Genomic DNA, 15914 nt, shown 5'->3' with positions numbered 1-15914 from the left:
AGGATTTTTAAAGTTTGATATGAGTGACACAAATTTTTAGCATATATTTTCAAAACCAACATTCATGTTTTGAAATGATCAGGAAGTTACAATCACCAGAAGAACTCTTATTACTTAGAGGGGAACAAAATTATAATACTTAACACATATATAATACTTAACTAAGTGCAGGTACCATTCTAAGTGAAGTGTAAAACTACACATATTAACTCAATTATCTAAACAACCTAACAAATCCATTATCACTATTTCCATTTTTCAGGTAAGGAATAAGCCAAAGAGGTGACAAATTAGGTGGCACAGCCAGACTGCCAAAATCACACAGTACAGCTCCAGATCCACACTTTAGCTACCACCCTATACAGTCCTCTAAGATAAAGGATTTTTTTCCTGATGTTGCTGACTTGGTTTTTCAGAGGCTATAACATCCACCATCTCTTTGAACTTAGTAAATCTAACAAATCCATAAGTATTCTGATAAACCAGAGAACTGCAAAAATTTAGATTTACATTTATAAAAGTGCAGTAAGAATGGCTTTAGGTGATTTAAGTAAATATTTGGTTATCTGAGATCTATTCATATTCTTAAAATGGAATCAATGACTACCTACGGTAACCATCTTTATAAATTAAAAAGTTTAAACACATGATCCCATTTGATTCCCTGGAACAAAGGTGGATAATTTCTCAACAATAAAATAATTACTCATGTGATGACAGTCTCTTCTACAAAAACTTTAATTTCAACTAAATGATTGAACAGATTATATAAGTTTGTAGCATTCAGTACAAATCTTATTAATTCACAAAGAAAATTCCAAGTTCATGAAAAATCAAAATACTTTTTCATGCCACGATGCCTTAAAAATAATAATAATTCATATAACAAAGATCATTCAATGATCCTAAAACAAAGTATAGATCTAGATGATAATAGAAAGCTATTATTAATTTTGTTAGGTGTAATAATGGTATTATAGCTATAGAAAAAAATCATTCATGAATTTGCATACACCATGTTTTAGGTAGGCTATATTATAGAAGCCTCTAATTTTTTAGTAAAAGAGAAGCAAATGAGTATTATTGCTATAAATATCAAACTTTATATTTTATAAACTTATAATAAAAATAATAATATAAAATTAATTTTTATTCAAGTACCTGCAGAATTGAAAAAAATATGTCTGAAAATATTGCTCATTCATGGACTATAATAAGAGGTAAGCAAAAAAAATAATAACTCTAGTTGAAGTAGAGAATGGGTAACCAGTTCTATTAAATATGCAGTAGATATGTAGAATTTTACCTGCTTTTTCTTTCAATTAGAATGGCCATATAAGATGCTGGTAAAGCGGCACCAAAGCCAGGAGTCCATGAGTAGAATTTTCCAAGTATCTTCCTGAAATTCAAATTTGGAATTTTTGTATGAAATTCCTAGTTGGTCATTTTAGTCAAGTTTCCCTTCTCAGTCTACCCTCTATACTTCAAATCAGCATGTCCAAAACCAAACTCATTGTCTCTCTTCCCTAACCCTGCAAACTTGTTCTTCCTCTTTTATTTTTCCAAGTGGCATCAACAATTAAGCATGTGTTATGTTTGACACTTAGAGTCATTTTCAGCTTCCTATTTCCCTTACCCAATATACTAAATCATGCCCTTAAATTACTGCATATACAATTCATCTCTCAAATGTCTCTCCAACCTACAGTCCCTGTCTTGGTTAAGTCTTTCAACATCTTTTATAAAGGCCACTGCAATACCAAACTAATGGATTTGCTAGTCTTCTAACCTAATGTCCTTCTAATAATTTAGTCAATCATGTTTATTCAGGCATTCCTTCAATGTAAAATACTGGCTATGCAAATCTTCTGGGTTTTTTATTTATCATGTAGGAATGATAATACTACCTGTCTCATTACAGCTAGTATGAGAACTACTTAAGATATTTCTCAGCATCACACAGGGCACACAGGAGGAACTCAAAGTATTAGAATAGTGCCCTGAACTTTATATATGACCATCAGCTGCTTGAGTTTTTTAAGAGGCTAAAAAAAAAAAAACCAGAAATCTGGAGACATTAAGAAGACTCTTCTTCCTTAAAAACAATGTTTCTGGGCTGGGGATGTGGCTCAAGCAGTAGCGCGCTCACCTGGCATGCGTGCGGCCTGGGTTCGATCCTCAGCACCACATACAAACAAAGATGTTGTGTCCGCCGAAAACTAAAAAATAAATATTAAAATTCTCTCCCTCTCTCCCTCTCTCTTAAAAAAAAAAAAAAAAAAACAATGTTTCTAAGAAAGGGAAAGTAATATGTACAAATTATCAGAAATTATCTGAACAAAGTGGACCAATTGATAAATGATGCATGATAGGAAAAAAAAATAGAGAGATTAGGATTAAAAATGACAGACAAGGGCTATGACTGTAGTTCAGTGGCACAGCGCTTGCCTAGCATGTGTGAGGCACTGGGTTTGATGCTTAGCACCACATAAAAAATAAACAAATAAAATAAAGGCATTCTGTCCATCTACAACTACAAAAAAAAATTTAACAAAAAAACAACAGATGAAGCTCAGATCTTAAGGACTGGAAAAACTACCGTAAATACTTAACCTGGGTATTTCTAAAATGGACAACACAAACCTGCCTGAGAACACTAGAGGTTGTTTTCCCTCCAATATAAAATCCACAAAGGACTTATTGAATATAAAATCTAAGGGAAAATTAAAATAAATTCATTGAATCAGTTATAGGAAGACCATGGATGTTACCTTAATAATAGTTAATTATAATATATCACACAAATAATTATTAAGTATAAATATTTTATGATTCTATAACTTAACCAAACAGGTTCACAGAACATAAAGAAATATGCTGCAATAGCAACTTGGTGCAATTTTTTAAAATCTTATTATTTATAACTTTATTTTAGAGCTTTAACAAGTCTTTGAAACTTTACAGAGACCACATGATGAAGAAAATTCCTTACATAGATTTTCATGTCAATTTAAAGACATGATTTGCTTAACAGTATGAAAACACCACCAGTTATTTTCTTCATCATCTAAAAGTTTACAAGTACTAATACACTGAGGAAAAGTCTATAAAAGATATTTGAAAATTAAATATTTAATTGCAGTTAAAATATATAGAACTACTTTGGGCAACAACTTGACAAATAAAAAATTAGTTTATTTTTAACAATCAGTGTGATGGAAAAGATAAAAAGTAAGTATGTAATAAATATGTTAGGTTTGTCACAGCACTCAAAAGACTGAATTCTATCTGCATCTATAATGTATAAAGCATGAAGCACAGGTAATGCTACAAAACTGAATCAGAACCAAACGTTCCAGCAGTAGGCTATATCAGGAGCTAACTTTTTTTTTCATAAACACATGCATTTTGTATTCCTTTTGAAGTTTGTTCACTACAGATAGCCCTAACCTATATCACAGTCACTTTGAATTCATGATTTATGAAACTAAAGAGCTAAGAAATTCCGATCAACAAATTGAAATTAAAACAGAACTCAGAAAATATATAATATACAAAAGTATTTTTGTTATATAATCATGCTAATAATTTGAAATGTATATAATATCTTGAGGCCAAGAAGCCCACAGCTCCTGGTTTTTTGGGTTTTGGTTTTTGGTTTTTGTTTTTGGGTGGGGAGGGGGATACCAGAGATTGAACACAGGGGCACTCAACCACAGAGCCACATCCCAGACCTATTTTCTATTTTATTTAGAGATAGAGTCTCACTAAGTTGCTTAGGACCTTAGGCCTTTGCTGAGGCTGCCTTTGAACTCAAAATTCTCCACCTCAGCCTCCAGAGCCTTGGGATTACAGGAAGCTCCACTGCACCCAGCAGCTTCTGATTTTATAAACTATCTTTGAAACAAATGTCATTTCACAGGTTTAAAAAAATAGAAATAAAAGCAGTGACCTACACAATGGTTATATAAACATCTGTTTGTTTCCATTTCAACAACAGAATTTGTATTAATATCTAGTGGTGATTATGAGTACCAACCTTAAAGTGCAAAAGAAAGTAATATACAAGGCCCCATTAGCAGTCAGAAATGAAGCGGATTGTAGGATCTCAGGGAGTAGTTTGTACAAATAATAGTCTAATTTTCGTTTCCGGAGAATTGCTGCAATCTGGAAAGAGAAAGGCTTTTTTGTTTAATCCAAACAACTATTATTAGCTTAAATTAGCTCTTATGTGGAAACTACTGAATAAACATGTATTTAAAAATAAAAGTTAAAAACTATGGCATTGTACTTGCTCCTTTATAAAAATATAATTTCAAGGACAGAAAGGAGATACTTGAATTTACTAAGGATAAAATACACACCAAGAAATTACAACTTGGATCATGTAATGAACACATTTCATAAATTGAGAAGCATTAAAGACAGTTTTAAACTGAAAAATGAAATACACCTTTAAATGGAAAAAAAATTAAAATTCTAATAAAATCTGATGCTATAACAAAACGACATTACAGATTTTATCAGCCTACCATTATTAGAGAATTTTAAGGATAGAAAACAGAAAAAGAAATTATTCAGTTATTCAAACATGACTATTATAAGGGAAAAAATGATAGAAATACAAAATTAACAAAGTTAATAATTTCTGGCTTCCTGGAGCCCATGTAAAACTATCAAATAAACCATTACTAAGAATATAATAACACAGGTAAGCACCACATGCCCCTAGAATACAGAAAGAATAATACCTAGACAGAGAATTGCAGAAGATTATGACAGTAATCTTTTATTATACACCAAATACACCAAAGTGCTGGGGGAAGGAGGGAGGACGAAATATATCTGAAATATATCTGAGCCCACAAACTCATGGTGTGCTTCAAGTTATTTGTGCAGATAACTGCAAAATTAAACTCAATAAAATGAATGCAATCTCAAAAAAAATCAACCTCTCAGTCTTTATGACATAGCTTTTAAATTTAAATTGAAAACTTTGAATTTTAATTATTTAACTATTATTTATTTATTAATTATTTTAATGGCTAATTTCCCTAACAATATATCAAAATAAAAAGATGATATTTAGTTATTGGTCACACTTTTAATGTTATAAAAAATAAAACAAAATAAATCACAATATGCTCAAAATGTGGATTATAGATATTTAAGAATTATTAAGTATTAGGAATATAATTCACAGGTACCACAGAAATTTAGCAAAGTGAATTTAATATAAAGTAGGCAGAAGTTTCATGGAAAAGGGGACATAAGCTGGATTTAGAAGAATAGAATTCTCACAAGTCATGAGAAGGAATACCTTTTTATCACAATGAAACAGTATATCAAAGGAATGAGTATTAGAACAGGATCAGGGAATGACAGAGGAGGTGTAAAAAAAAGGCAAAAATGACTGCAGCACAAGAAAACTCTCCATTCACTCCCTATCTTTCTGGAGATAACACTTTCCCTAAGGTCAGTGATCAACAAATCTAATGGCCTCTTCTAAGTTCTTCTGATGACCCCCTTGAAGTCTCTGAAACTGACCCCCTCCTATTTTAATTCAACATATGGAAAACAATGGTGAATAAGTCTTAATCCTTGTTTTCAAGGAATATAAAATTTTGATAGCAACAAAAACATATATAATAACCTAAAATATGGCAGTATGGGAAATGTTAGAAGAAGAGACATACGGGAGGAAGTTGGGAAGGGCAAGTGATAATGTCAGGAAGATTTAACTGGACTTTTAATATGAATCTTGACAGGTAGAATTTTAACAGGTGAGAAGTTTCTATGAAAGTGCATTCTTTTCATTTCTCAATTATCTACCTAAAGGCTATTCCTTCTTAGCAATTGGCCATCAAGTCTCTATACTCATTCTACGTGTGCTCTCTCCCATAGTATCACCTATCATCTGAATGTAGGAATTCCTAACCTGTCCCCTAAAATTTAAATCCATACTTTAAATGTGTACTGGGCATGTCAGTATAGATATTCAATGAACACCAAAAAAATCAAAGAGTCCAAAGGACAATTCATTGTATTTCCCAAATGCATTTTTACTTCTGAATTCCCTATCCCAAATAGGAATAAAATGTTGGTGTCATTTTTAATTCCTCCTTCATCCTCAGCCATTGCCTCAGTTTCTTTTATCTTCAGGATTTCAAATGCAATGTCTCTTTATTTTAGACTTAACAATGGACAGAAACTGACAGAGTTATATATTCAAGTAATTACAGATCAGAGGATACAAGATAAAACATCCAAAAATCAATAGCATTTTTATGTAAGAGCAATGAACACATACACATAAATATGACATTTATAACTCCTCAAAAAGATGAAATACTTGGGTACAAATCTTCCAACACATTTATAGCATTTGTATGCTGAAAATACACAACACTAATGAGAGAAATAAAAGAAGATGTACATAAGTGGAGAGGTAATCTGTATTAGTCAGCTTTCCATTACTATGATAAAATGTCTGAAATAAATAACTTATAAGGAAGAAAAGTTTATTTTGGCTTACAGTTTCAATCCATGGTCAGTTTGCTCCATTGCCTTGGGGCCTGGGGTTAGGAACATGTGGCAGAAGAAACTGCTCACTTCTTGAGAAAGACAGGCAGTGGCTAGAGACCCAATAATCCCATTCAAAGGTACATGGCCAATAATCTAAATTCCTTTCACTAGACTTCCCCTACTAAAAGGTCTTCTACCTCAAAATAGCAACCTAGACTGGGGACCAAGCCTTAAATCATGGACCTTTGGGGAATATTCAAGATCTAAACTATGGTGACTGGGGTTGTAGTTCAGTGGTAGAGAGTTTGTCTGTTATGTGTGAGACACTGGGTTCAATTCTCAGCACCACATATAAATAAATAAAGTTCCATTGACAAACTTAAAAAAAATTCTAAAAAAATATGTAAACTTCAGTGTGGAGCTAGGGATAAAGCTCAGTTGGTAGAGTACTTGTCTCACAAGCACAAGGCCCTGGGTTCAATCCCCAGCACCAAATAAATAAATAAATAAATACAGTGTATTCCATGTTCATGGATTAGAAGATTCAATATGGTAAAAATGTCATAAATTATAAACTAATAAAAATATATAAATAAAATATAAGCTAAATAATTAATAGGCAGATCTAACAAGTCTTATCAGAACCCAAGGATTTCTATAGATACAGACAAGAGTATTCTAAAATTTATAAAGAAAAGCAAATGAATTAAAATAGCTTTGAAAAAAGTTTTTAAAAAGAAGAAATAAGTCTGATTTTAAGATATTGTTACATAGCTACAGTATCTGACCATGTAATATTGGCAGACATGGACAAATAGAGGAATAGAACAGAATAGAGAACTCATAAGTTCATGGAAATATATTCAGTTAATACAGTTAAATTTTTCCAAATGTACAAAAGCAAGTTCATGGGAGAAAGATAGTCTTTTCAACACATGGTGCTAGAGTAAGAGGGCATACATTAAAAAAAGAAAAGAAAAATAAAAGAGAGAACCTTAAGACTTACACTTTGTGCAAAAATTAATTCAAAATGAGTCATAGACATAAATGTAAAATATAAAATCACAAAACTTTTAGGAAAAAAAAATGAAGACAACCTTATAGCCACAGGATAGGTAACAAGTTTTTAGACTTGACATTAAAATCATAATTCATAAAAGGAAAATTTGATTAACTGAACTTCATCAAAATTAAAACTTTTTCTCTCTGAAAGACCTATTAGGAGGACAAAAAGGCAAGCTACAAAATAGGAGAAAATACTTGCAAATCACATAGCTAATAAAGGTTAATATCTAGAATAAATATAGAAATCTTAAAACTCAACAATAAAAAACACAATCCATTTAGGAAACAGGCAAAAGATAATGAACAGACATTTCCCTAGACAAAAACATACAGATCATATATAACCACCAAGCTTGGTATACACACCTATAATCCCAGCAACTCAGGAGGCTGAGGCAGGAGGATTGCAAATTTAAAACTATAATGAACTATCATTATAAAACTGTCAGAATGGCTAAAATAAAAAAACAGTGACAACACCAAATGCTGGCTAGCATTAGAGAACTAGTTCATCTCTTCATTGATGGTCCAAATGTGAAATGATAAAGTCATTCTGGAAAACAGTTTGGTAGTTTCTTGAAAAACTAACCAAGCAATTACCATATGACTTCTAATTGTAGTTCTGGGTACTATCTCTGAGAAATGAAAACTTATGTTTACACAAAAATCTGTGCACAAATATTTATAGCACTTTTGTTCAGTTTTTTCCCAAAACTGGAAACAACTCATGTGCTCTTCAACAGGGGAACAGTTTAACAAACCATGATATAACCATTCCATGGAGTAAATAGTACTCAGCAATAAAAAGCCCCAATCTAGTGATATATCAAATGGCCTTGATGAATTTCCAGAGAATTATGTTGAGTGAAAAAGCCAATCCCAAAGGAGACATACTGTATGATTCACTCCTCTAATATTCATGAAATGACAAAATTATAGAAATGCAAAATAACTCAGTAGTTAAGGGATTAAGATGATATTGGTAAATAGAAGGGGAGTAAGTATGGCTATACAAGGACAAAACTAGGGATCCTTGCCATGATGGAAATATTCTGTGTCTTGACTGTATACATGGTAATATTTTATTGTAATATTGTATTATTGTTTTGCAAGATGACAGCATTGGAAGATCTCTATAATTTCTTTCAAATGCATGTGAATCACAATTATCTCAAAATAATAATAAAAAGGTCAATTTATCTTTAAAAACCAGTTTATGCAGCTTCCAATCACTCCTGCAAGGTAGGCGGGCCTGCAACCCACCAGAAGAAGAGGAGCACCGGCCTGCTGAGAGGCAGAGCCGCCCCCCACCCCCCGCGCCTGCCAGGTAGGCGGAACTGTGACCACCAACAGAAAAGGCCCAGTGGCCCGCGGCGGGACAGAGCTTCCAATCACTCTTGCAAGGTAGGCGGGCCTGCGACCCACCAGCAGAAGAGGAGCAGCGGCCTGCTGAGAGGCAGAGCCGCCCCCTCCCCCTGCACCGGCAAGGTAGACAGAACTGTGACCACCCACAGAGCAGGCCCAGTGGCCTGCTGAGGGGCAGAGCCGCCCCCCACCCCCCACGCCTGCCAGGTAGGCGGAACTGTGACCACCAACAGAAAAGGCCCAGTGGCCTGCGGCAGGACAGAGCTTCCAATCACTCCTGCAAGGTAGGCGGGCCTGCGACCCACTGGCAGAAGAGGAGCAGCGGCCTGCTGAGAGGCAGTGTCGCCCCCTCCCCCTGCGCCGGCAAGGTAGACAGAACTGTGACCACCCACAGAACAGGCCCAGTGGCCTGCTGAGGGGCAGAGCCGCCCCCCACCCCCCGCGCCTGCCAGGTAGGCAGAACTGTGACCACCATCAGAACAGGCCAGTCCTGCAACCGACAGACAGAACAGGCCCAGTGGCCTGAGGAAGGGTAGAGCCGCCCCGCCCCCCGCACCTGCAAGGTAGGCAGACCTGCGACCCACTGGCAGAACAGCCCCAGAGGCCTGCAGAGGGGCAGTGCCGCTGCCTGCGCCTGCAAAGTACGCAGAAATGCAACCACCGACAGAACAAGCCTAGCGGCCCGCAGAGGGACAGAGCCGCCGCCCGCGCCTGCAAGGTAGGCGGACCTGCTACCGACCGGCAGAGCAGGCCCAGTGGCCTTCCGGCATGGTAGGCACATTGCCCCATTTGGAGGAGGGGCAGAGCCGACGCCCGCGCCTGCGAGGGAGACTTTGCAACTATACAAGACCAATATAAATATATAGGGGGAAAATTCAATAGCACAACAGTTTCACCAAGTAGAAAGGAACGTGAAGAGTATGAAGAGACAAGGAAAGAAAGGACCTCAAGCAATGCAGGTCAACTCAACGTTAGAAGAGGTAATAGCTGCAGCAGATGGAATGTCAGATAAAGAATTAAGGATATACATGCTTCAGATGATCTGGAGTCTCAAGGAAGACATCAGACAGCAAAATCAGACAATGAAAGATCACTTCAACAATGAATTACATAAACAAATCCAAGAAGCAAAAGATCAACTATACAGGGAGATAGAGGTTATAAAAAACAAACAAACAGAAATCCTAGAAATGCAGGAAGCAATAAACCAACTTAAAAACTCAACTGAGAATACTACCAGCAGAGTAGAACACTTAGAAGATAGAACATCAGACAATGAAGATAAAGTATTTCAACTTGAAAAGAACATAGACAGCTCAGCAAGAATATTAAGAAACCATGAGCAGAACATCCAAGAAATATGGGATAACATCAAGAGACCAAATTTAAGAGTCATTGGGATACAGGAAGGGACAGAGTTTCAAACCAAAGGAATGGGCAATCTATTCAATGAAATAATACGAGAAAACTTCCCAGACTTGAAGAATGAGACAGAACCCCAAATCCTAGAAGCCTACAGGACGCCGAATGTGCAAAATCATAAGAGACCCACACCTAGACACATTATAATGAAGATGCCCAACATACAGAATAAGGAGAGAATTTTAAAAGCTACAAGAGAAAGGAAGCAGATCACATTTAGGGGTAAGCCAATCAGGATAACAGCTGATCTTTCAACACAGACTCTGAAAGCTAGAAGATCCTGGAATAACATATTTCAAACACTGAAAGAAAATGGGTTCCAACCAAGAATTGTGTTTCCAGCGAAATTAAGCTTCAAGATGGAAGATGAAATTAAAACCTTCCACGATAAACAAAAGTTAAAAGAATTTGCAGCTAGAAAAACCATCTCTTCTAAACATCCTTGGCAAAACATTACAGGAAGAGGAAATGGAAAATAACAATGAAAACCAACAGTGGGAGGTAGGACAGTAAAGGGGGGAAAATAATCAAAGAGGAAAACAAACCATGTTTAGTAACATAAATAAACAAATATGGCTGGAAGAACAACCCATATCTCAATAATAACCCTAAATGTTAATGGCTTAAACTCACCAATCAAGAGACACAGGCTAGTAGAATGGATCACAAAACAAGACCCAACAATATGCTGCCTACAGGAGACGCATTTGATAGGAAAAGACATACATAGGCTGAAGGTGAAAGGTTGGGAAAAATCATATCACTCATATGGACTTCGGAAACAAGCAGGAGTGTCCATACTCATATCAAATAAATTAGATTTCAAGCCAAAGTTAATCAAAAGGGATAAAGAGGGACACTACATACTGCTTAAGGGAACCATACACCAACAAGACATAACAATCATAAATATTTATGCCCCAAACAATGGTGCAGCTATGTTCGTCAAACAAACTCTTCTCAAGTTCAAGAGGCTAATAGACCACCATACAATAATCATGGGAGACTTCAACACACCTCTCTCGCCACTGGACAGATCTTCCAAACAAAAGTTGAATAAGGAAACTATAGAACTCAATAACACAATTAATAACCTAGACTTAATTGACATATATAGAATATACCACCCAACATCAAGCAGTTACACTTTTTTCTCAGCAGCACATGGATCCTTCTCAAAAATAGATCATATATTATGTCACAGGGAAACTCTTAGACAATACAAAGGAGTAGAGATACTACCATGCATCCTATCTGATCATAATGGAATGGAACTGAAAATCAATGATAAAAGAAGGAAGGAAAAAGAATACATCACTTGGAGAATGAATAGGTTACTGAATGATCAATGGGTTATAGAAGACATCAAGGAGGAAATTAAAAAATTCTTAGAGATTAATGAAAACACTGACACAACATATCGGAATCTATGGGACACATTGAAGGCAGTTCTAAGAGGAAAATTCATTGCTTGGAGTTCATTCCTTAAAAAAAGAAAAAACCAACAAATAAATGATCTCATACTTCATCTCAAAATCCTAGAAAAAGAAGAGCAAAACAACAGCAAAAGAAGTAGAAGGCAAGAAATAATTAAAATCAGAGCTGAAATTAATGAAATCGAAACAAAAGAAACAATTGAAAAAATTGACAAAACTAAAAGTTGGTTCTTTGAAAAAATAAACAAAATCGACAGATCCTTAGCCATGCTAGCAAAGAGAAGAAGAGAGAGAACTCAAATTACTAGCATACGGAATGAAAAAGGCAATATCACAACAGACACCTCAGATATACAGAAGATAATTAGAAATTATTTTGAATCCTTATACTCCAATAAATTAGAAGATAGTGAAGGCATCAATAAATTTCTTAAGTCATACGATCTGCCCAGATTGAGTCAGGAGGATATAGACAACCTAAACAGACCAATATCAATTGAGGAAATAGAAGAAACCATCAAAAGACTACCAACTAAGAAAAGCCCAGGACCGGATGGGTATACAGCAGAGTTTTACAAAACCTTTAAAGAGGAACTAATACCAATACTTTTCAAGCTACTTCGGGAAATAGAAAAAGAGGGAGAACTTCCAAATTCATTCTACGAGGCCAACATCACCCTGATACCTAAACCAGACAAAGACACTTCAAAGAAAGAAAACTACAGACCAATATCTCTAATGAACCTAGATGCAAAAATCCTCAATAAAATTCTGGCGAATCGGATACAAAAACATATCAAAAAAATTGTGCACCATGATCAAGTAGGATTCATCCCTGGGATGCAAGGCTGGTTCAATATATGGAAATCAATAAATGTTATTCACCACATCAATAGACTTAAAAATAAGAAACATATGATCATCTCGATAGATGCGGAAAAAGCATTCGACAAAGTACAGCATCCCTTTATGTTCAAAACTCTAGAAAAACTAGGGATAACAGGAACATACCTCAATATTATAAAAGCAATCTATGCTAAGCCTCAGGCTAGCATCATTCTGAATGGAGAAAAATTGAAGGCATTCCCTCTAAAATCTGGAACAAGACAGGGATGCCCTCTCTCACCACTTCTGTTCAACATAGTTCTCGAAACACTGGCCAGAGCAATTAGACAGACGAAAGAAATTAAAGGCATAAAAATAGGAAAAGAAGAACTTAAATTATCACTATTTGCAAATGACATGATTCTATACCTAGCAGACCCAAAAGGGTCTACAAAGAAACTATTAGAGCTAATAAATGAATTCAGCAAAGTGGCAGGATATAAAATCAACACGCATAAATCAAAGGCATTCCTGTATATCAGCGACAAATCCTCTGAAATGGAAATGAGGACAACCACTCCATTCACAATATCTTCAAAAAAAATAAAATACTTGGGAATCAACCTAACAAAAGAGGTGAAAGACTTATACAATGAAAACTATAGAACCCTAAAGAGAGAAATAGAAGAAGATCTTAGAAGATGGAAAAATATACCCTGTTCATGGATAGGCAGAACTAACATCATCAAAATGACGATATTACCAAAAGTTCTCTATAGGTTTAATGCAATGCCAATCAAAATCCCAACGGCATTTCTTGTAGAAATAGAGAAAGCAATCATGAAATTCATATGGAAAAATAAACGACCCAGAATAGCAAAAACAACTCTAAGCAGGAAGTGTGAATCAGGCGGTATAGCGATACCAGACTTCAAACTATACTACAGAGCAATAGTAACAAAAATAGCATGGTACTGGTACCAAAACAGGCGGGTGGACCAATGGTACAGAATAGAGGACACAGAAACCAATCCACAAAACTACAACTACCTTATATTTGATAAAGGGGCTAAAAGCATGCAATGGAGGAAGGATAGCATCTTCAACAAATGGTGCTGGGAAAACTGGAAATCCATATGCAACAAAATGAAACTGAATCCCTTTCTCTAGCCATGCACAAAAGTTAATTCAAAATGGATCAAGGAGCTTGATATCAAATCAGAGACACGCCGTATGATAGAAGAAAATGTTGGCTACGATCTACATACTGTGGGGTCGGGCTCCAAATTCCTCAATAGGACACCCATAGCACAAAAGTTAATAACTAGAATCAACAAATGGGACTTACTCAAACTAAAAAGTTTTTTTCTCAGCAAAAGAAACAATAAGAGAGGTAAATAGAGAGCCTACATCCTGGGAACAAATCTTTACTCCTCACACTTCAGATAGAGCCCTAATATCCAGAGTATACAAAGAACTCAAAAAATTAGACAATAAGAGAACAAACAATCCAATCAACAAATGGGCCAAGGACCTGAACAGACACTTCTCAGAGGAGGACATACAGTCAATCAACAAGTACATGAAAAAATGCTCACCATCTCTAGCAGTCAGAGAAATGCAAATCAAAACCACCCTAAGATACCATCTCACTCCAGTTAGATTGGCAGCCATTAGGAAGTCAAACAACAACAAGTGCTGGCGAGGATGTGGGGAAAAGGGTACACTTGTACATTGCTGGTGGGACTGCAAATTGGTGCAGCCAATTTGGAAAGCAGTATGGAGATTTCTTGGAAAGCTGGGAATGGAGCCACCATTTGACCCAGCTATTCCCCTTCTAGGTCTATTCCCTAAAGACCTAAAAAGAGCATGCTACAGGGACACTGCTACATTGATGTTCATAGCAGCACAATTCACAATAGCAAGACTGTGGAACCAACCTAGATGCCCTTCAATAGATGAATGGATAAAAAAATGTGGCATTTATACACAATGGAGTATTACTCTGCATTAAAAAATGACAAAATCATAGAATTTACAGGGAAATGGATGGCATTAGAGCAGATTATGCTAAGTGAAGCTAGCCAATCCCTGAAAAACAAATGCCAAATGTCTTCTTTGATATAAGGAGAGTAACTAAGAACAGAGTAGGGTGGAAGAGCATGAGAAGAAGATTAATATTAAACAGGGATGAGAGGTGGGAGGGAAAGGGAGAGAGAAGGGAAATTGCATGGAAATGGAAGGAGACCCTCAGAGTTATACAAAAGTACATACAAGAGGAAGTGAGGGGAAAGGGAAAAATAATACAAGGGGGACAAATGAATGTCAGTAGAGGGGGCAGAGAGAGAAGAGGGGAGGGGAGGTAGTAGAGGATAGTAAAGGCAGCAGAACACAACAGACACTAGTATGGCAATATGTAAATCAATGGATGTGTAACTGATGTAATTCTGCAATCTGTATATGGGGTAAAAATGGGACCTCATAACCCACTTGAATCAAAGTGTGAAATACTATATATCAAGAACTATGTAATGTTTTGAACAGCCAACAATAAAAAATTTTAAAAAATAAAAAAAATAAATAAACAGAGATGGTGAACCAGAAAAAAAAAAACCAGTTTATGCACATAGCCAACAGGCATATGAAATATTCTTAGCACCATTAGTCATCAGAAGTGCACAATGAAATACCACTACACACCCACCAGAACTTCTAAAAATGAAAAGGATAGATAATGTACAGTGCAGGTGGGAATGAGAGGCACCACAACTCTCACATATTTCTGGTGACATTGTAAAATGGCTATTACTTTGGAAAACTGGCAGTATCTAATGAAAATAAGTGTTTATCTATCTATTGTAGGACCCAGCAATTGTATTTCTGGAAAAAATACCCAAAAGCAATAGTGCTTATTTCTACCAAAAGATATATTCATAATACCATATGTAATTATAAATACTACAACAACCTAAATGTCTATTAACAGTAAAGTAGATAGATGTTACATATTTACAATATTGTTAGGAAAAAGTTTTAGTCTATTGCAAGGTAACAGGGAATATCTTATACAAAACATGATCACTGTGTTCTAACCCAGAGCTTACAATAAGGTTTACCAGTGGCTAAAAAACTGATCTTCTCAGCACTGTAAATTGCTAAGCCAAGATGGGGGTACAAAACAGGGTGATCACCACCTCAGTTTTCTCAGCATGCCACCCATTATTATAGTTTTCTAAGTATACCAGAGCATGCAACAATGTGAAAAAGGTTTAGAAG

General features: G+C 35.6%; 1 protein-coding gene across 7 annotated transcripts in view; it reads right to left on the bottom strand.

Moving 5' to 3' along the window:
* Positions 1-15914, bottom strand: part of Tmem135 (transmembrane protein 135) — a 258724-nt gene that overhangs the window by 225177 nt on the left and 17633 nt on the right. For 3 of the 7 annotated variants that reach the window (XM_071616587.1, XM_071616588.1, XM_071616589.1), the window contains 2 exons: positions 4040-4167; positions 1307-1399 (listed from right to left, as the gene is read on the bottom strand). The exons of 3 other annotated variants lie outside the window; for them this stretch is intronic. In XM_071616587.1, the coding sequence (XP_071472688.1) occupies positions 1307-1399; positions 4040-4167 (221 nt within the window). The remainder of the gene's footprint in view (positions 1-1306; positions 1400-4039; positions 4168-15914) is intronic. One more of the 7 variants, XM_071616590.1, reaches the window with a different exon arrangement.

The sequence above is a fragment of the Marmota flaviventris genome, chromosome 9, assembly GCF_047511675.1.
Source record: "Marmota flaviventris isolate mMarFla1 chromosome 9, mMarFla1.hap1, whole genome shotgun sequence".
In the NCBI taxonomy this organism is placed as follows: domain Eukaryota; kingdom Metazoa; phylum Chordata; class Mammalia; order Rodentia; family Sciuridae; genus Marmota; species Marmota flaviventris.
This window is presented reverse-complemented; position numbering and strand designations above follow the sequence as displayed.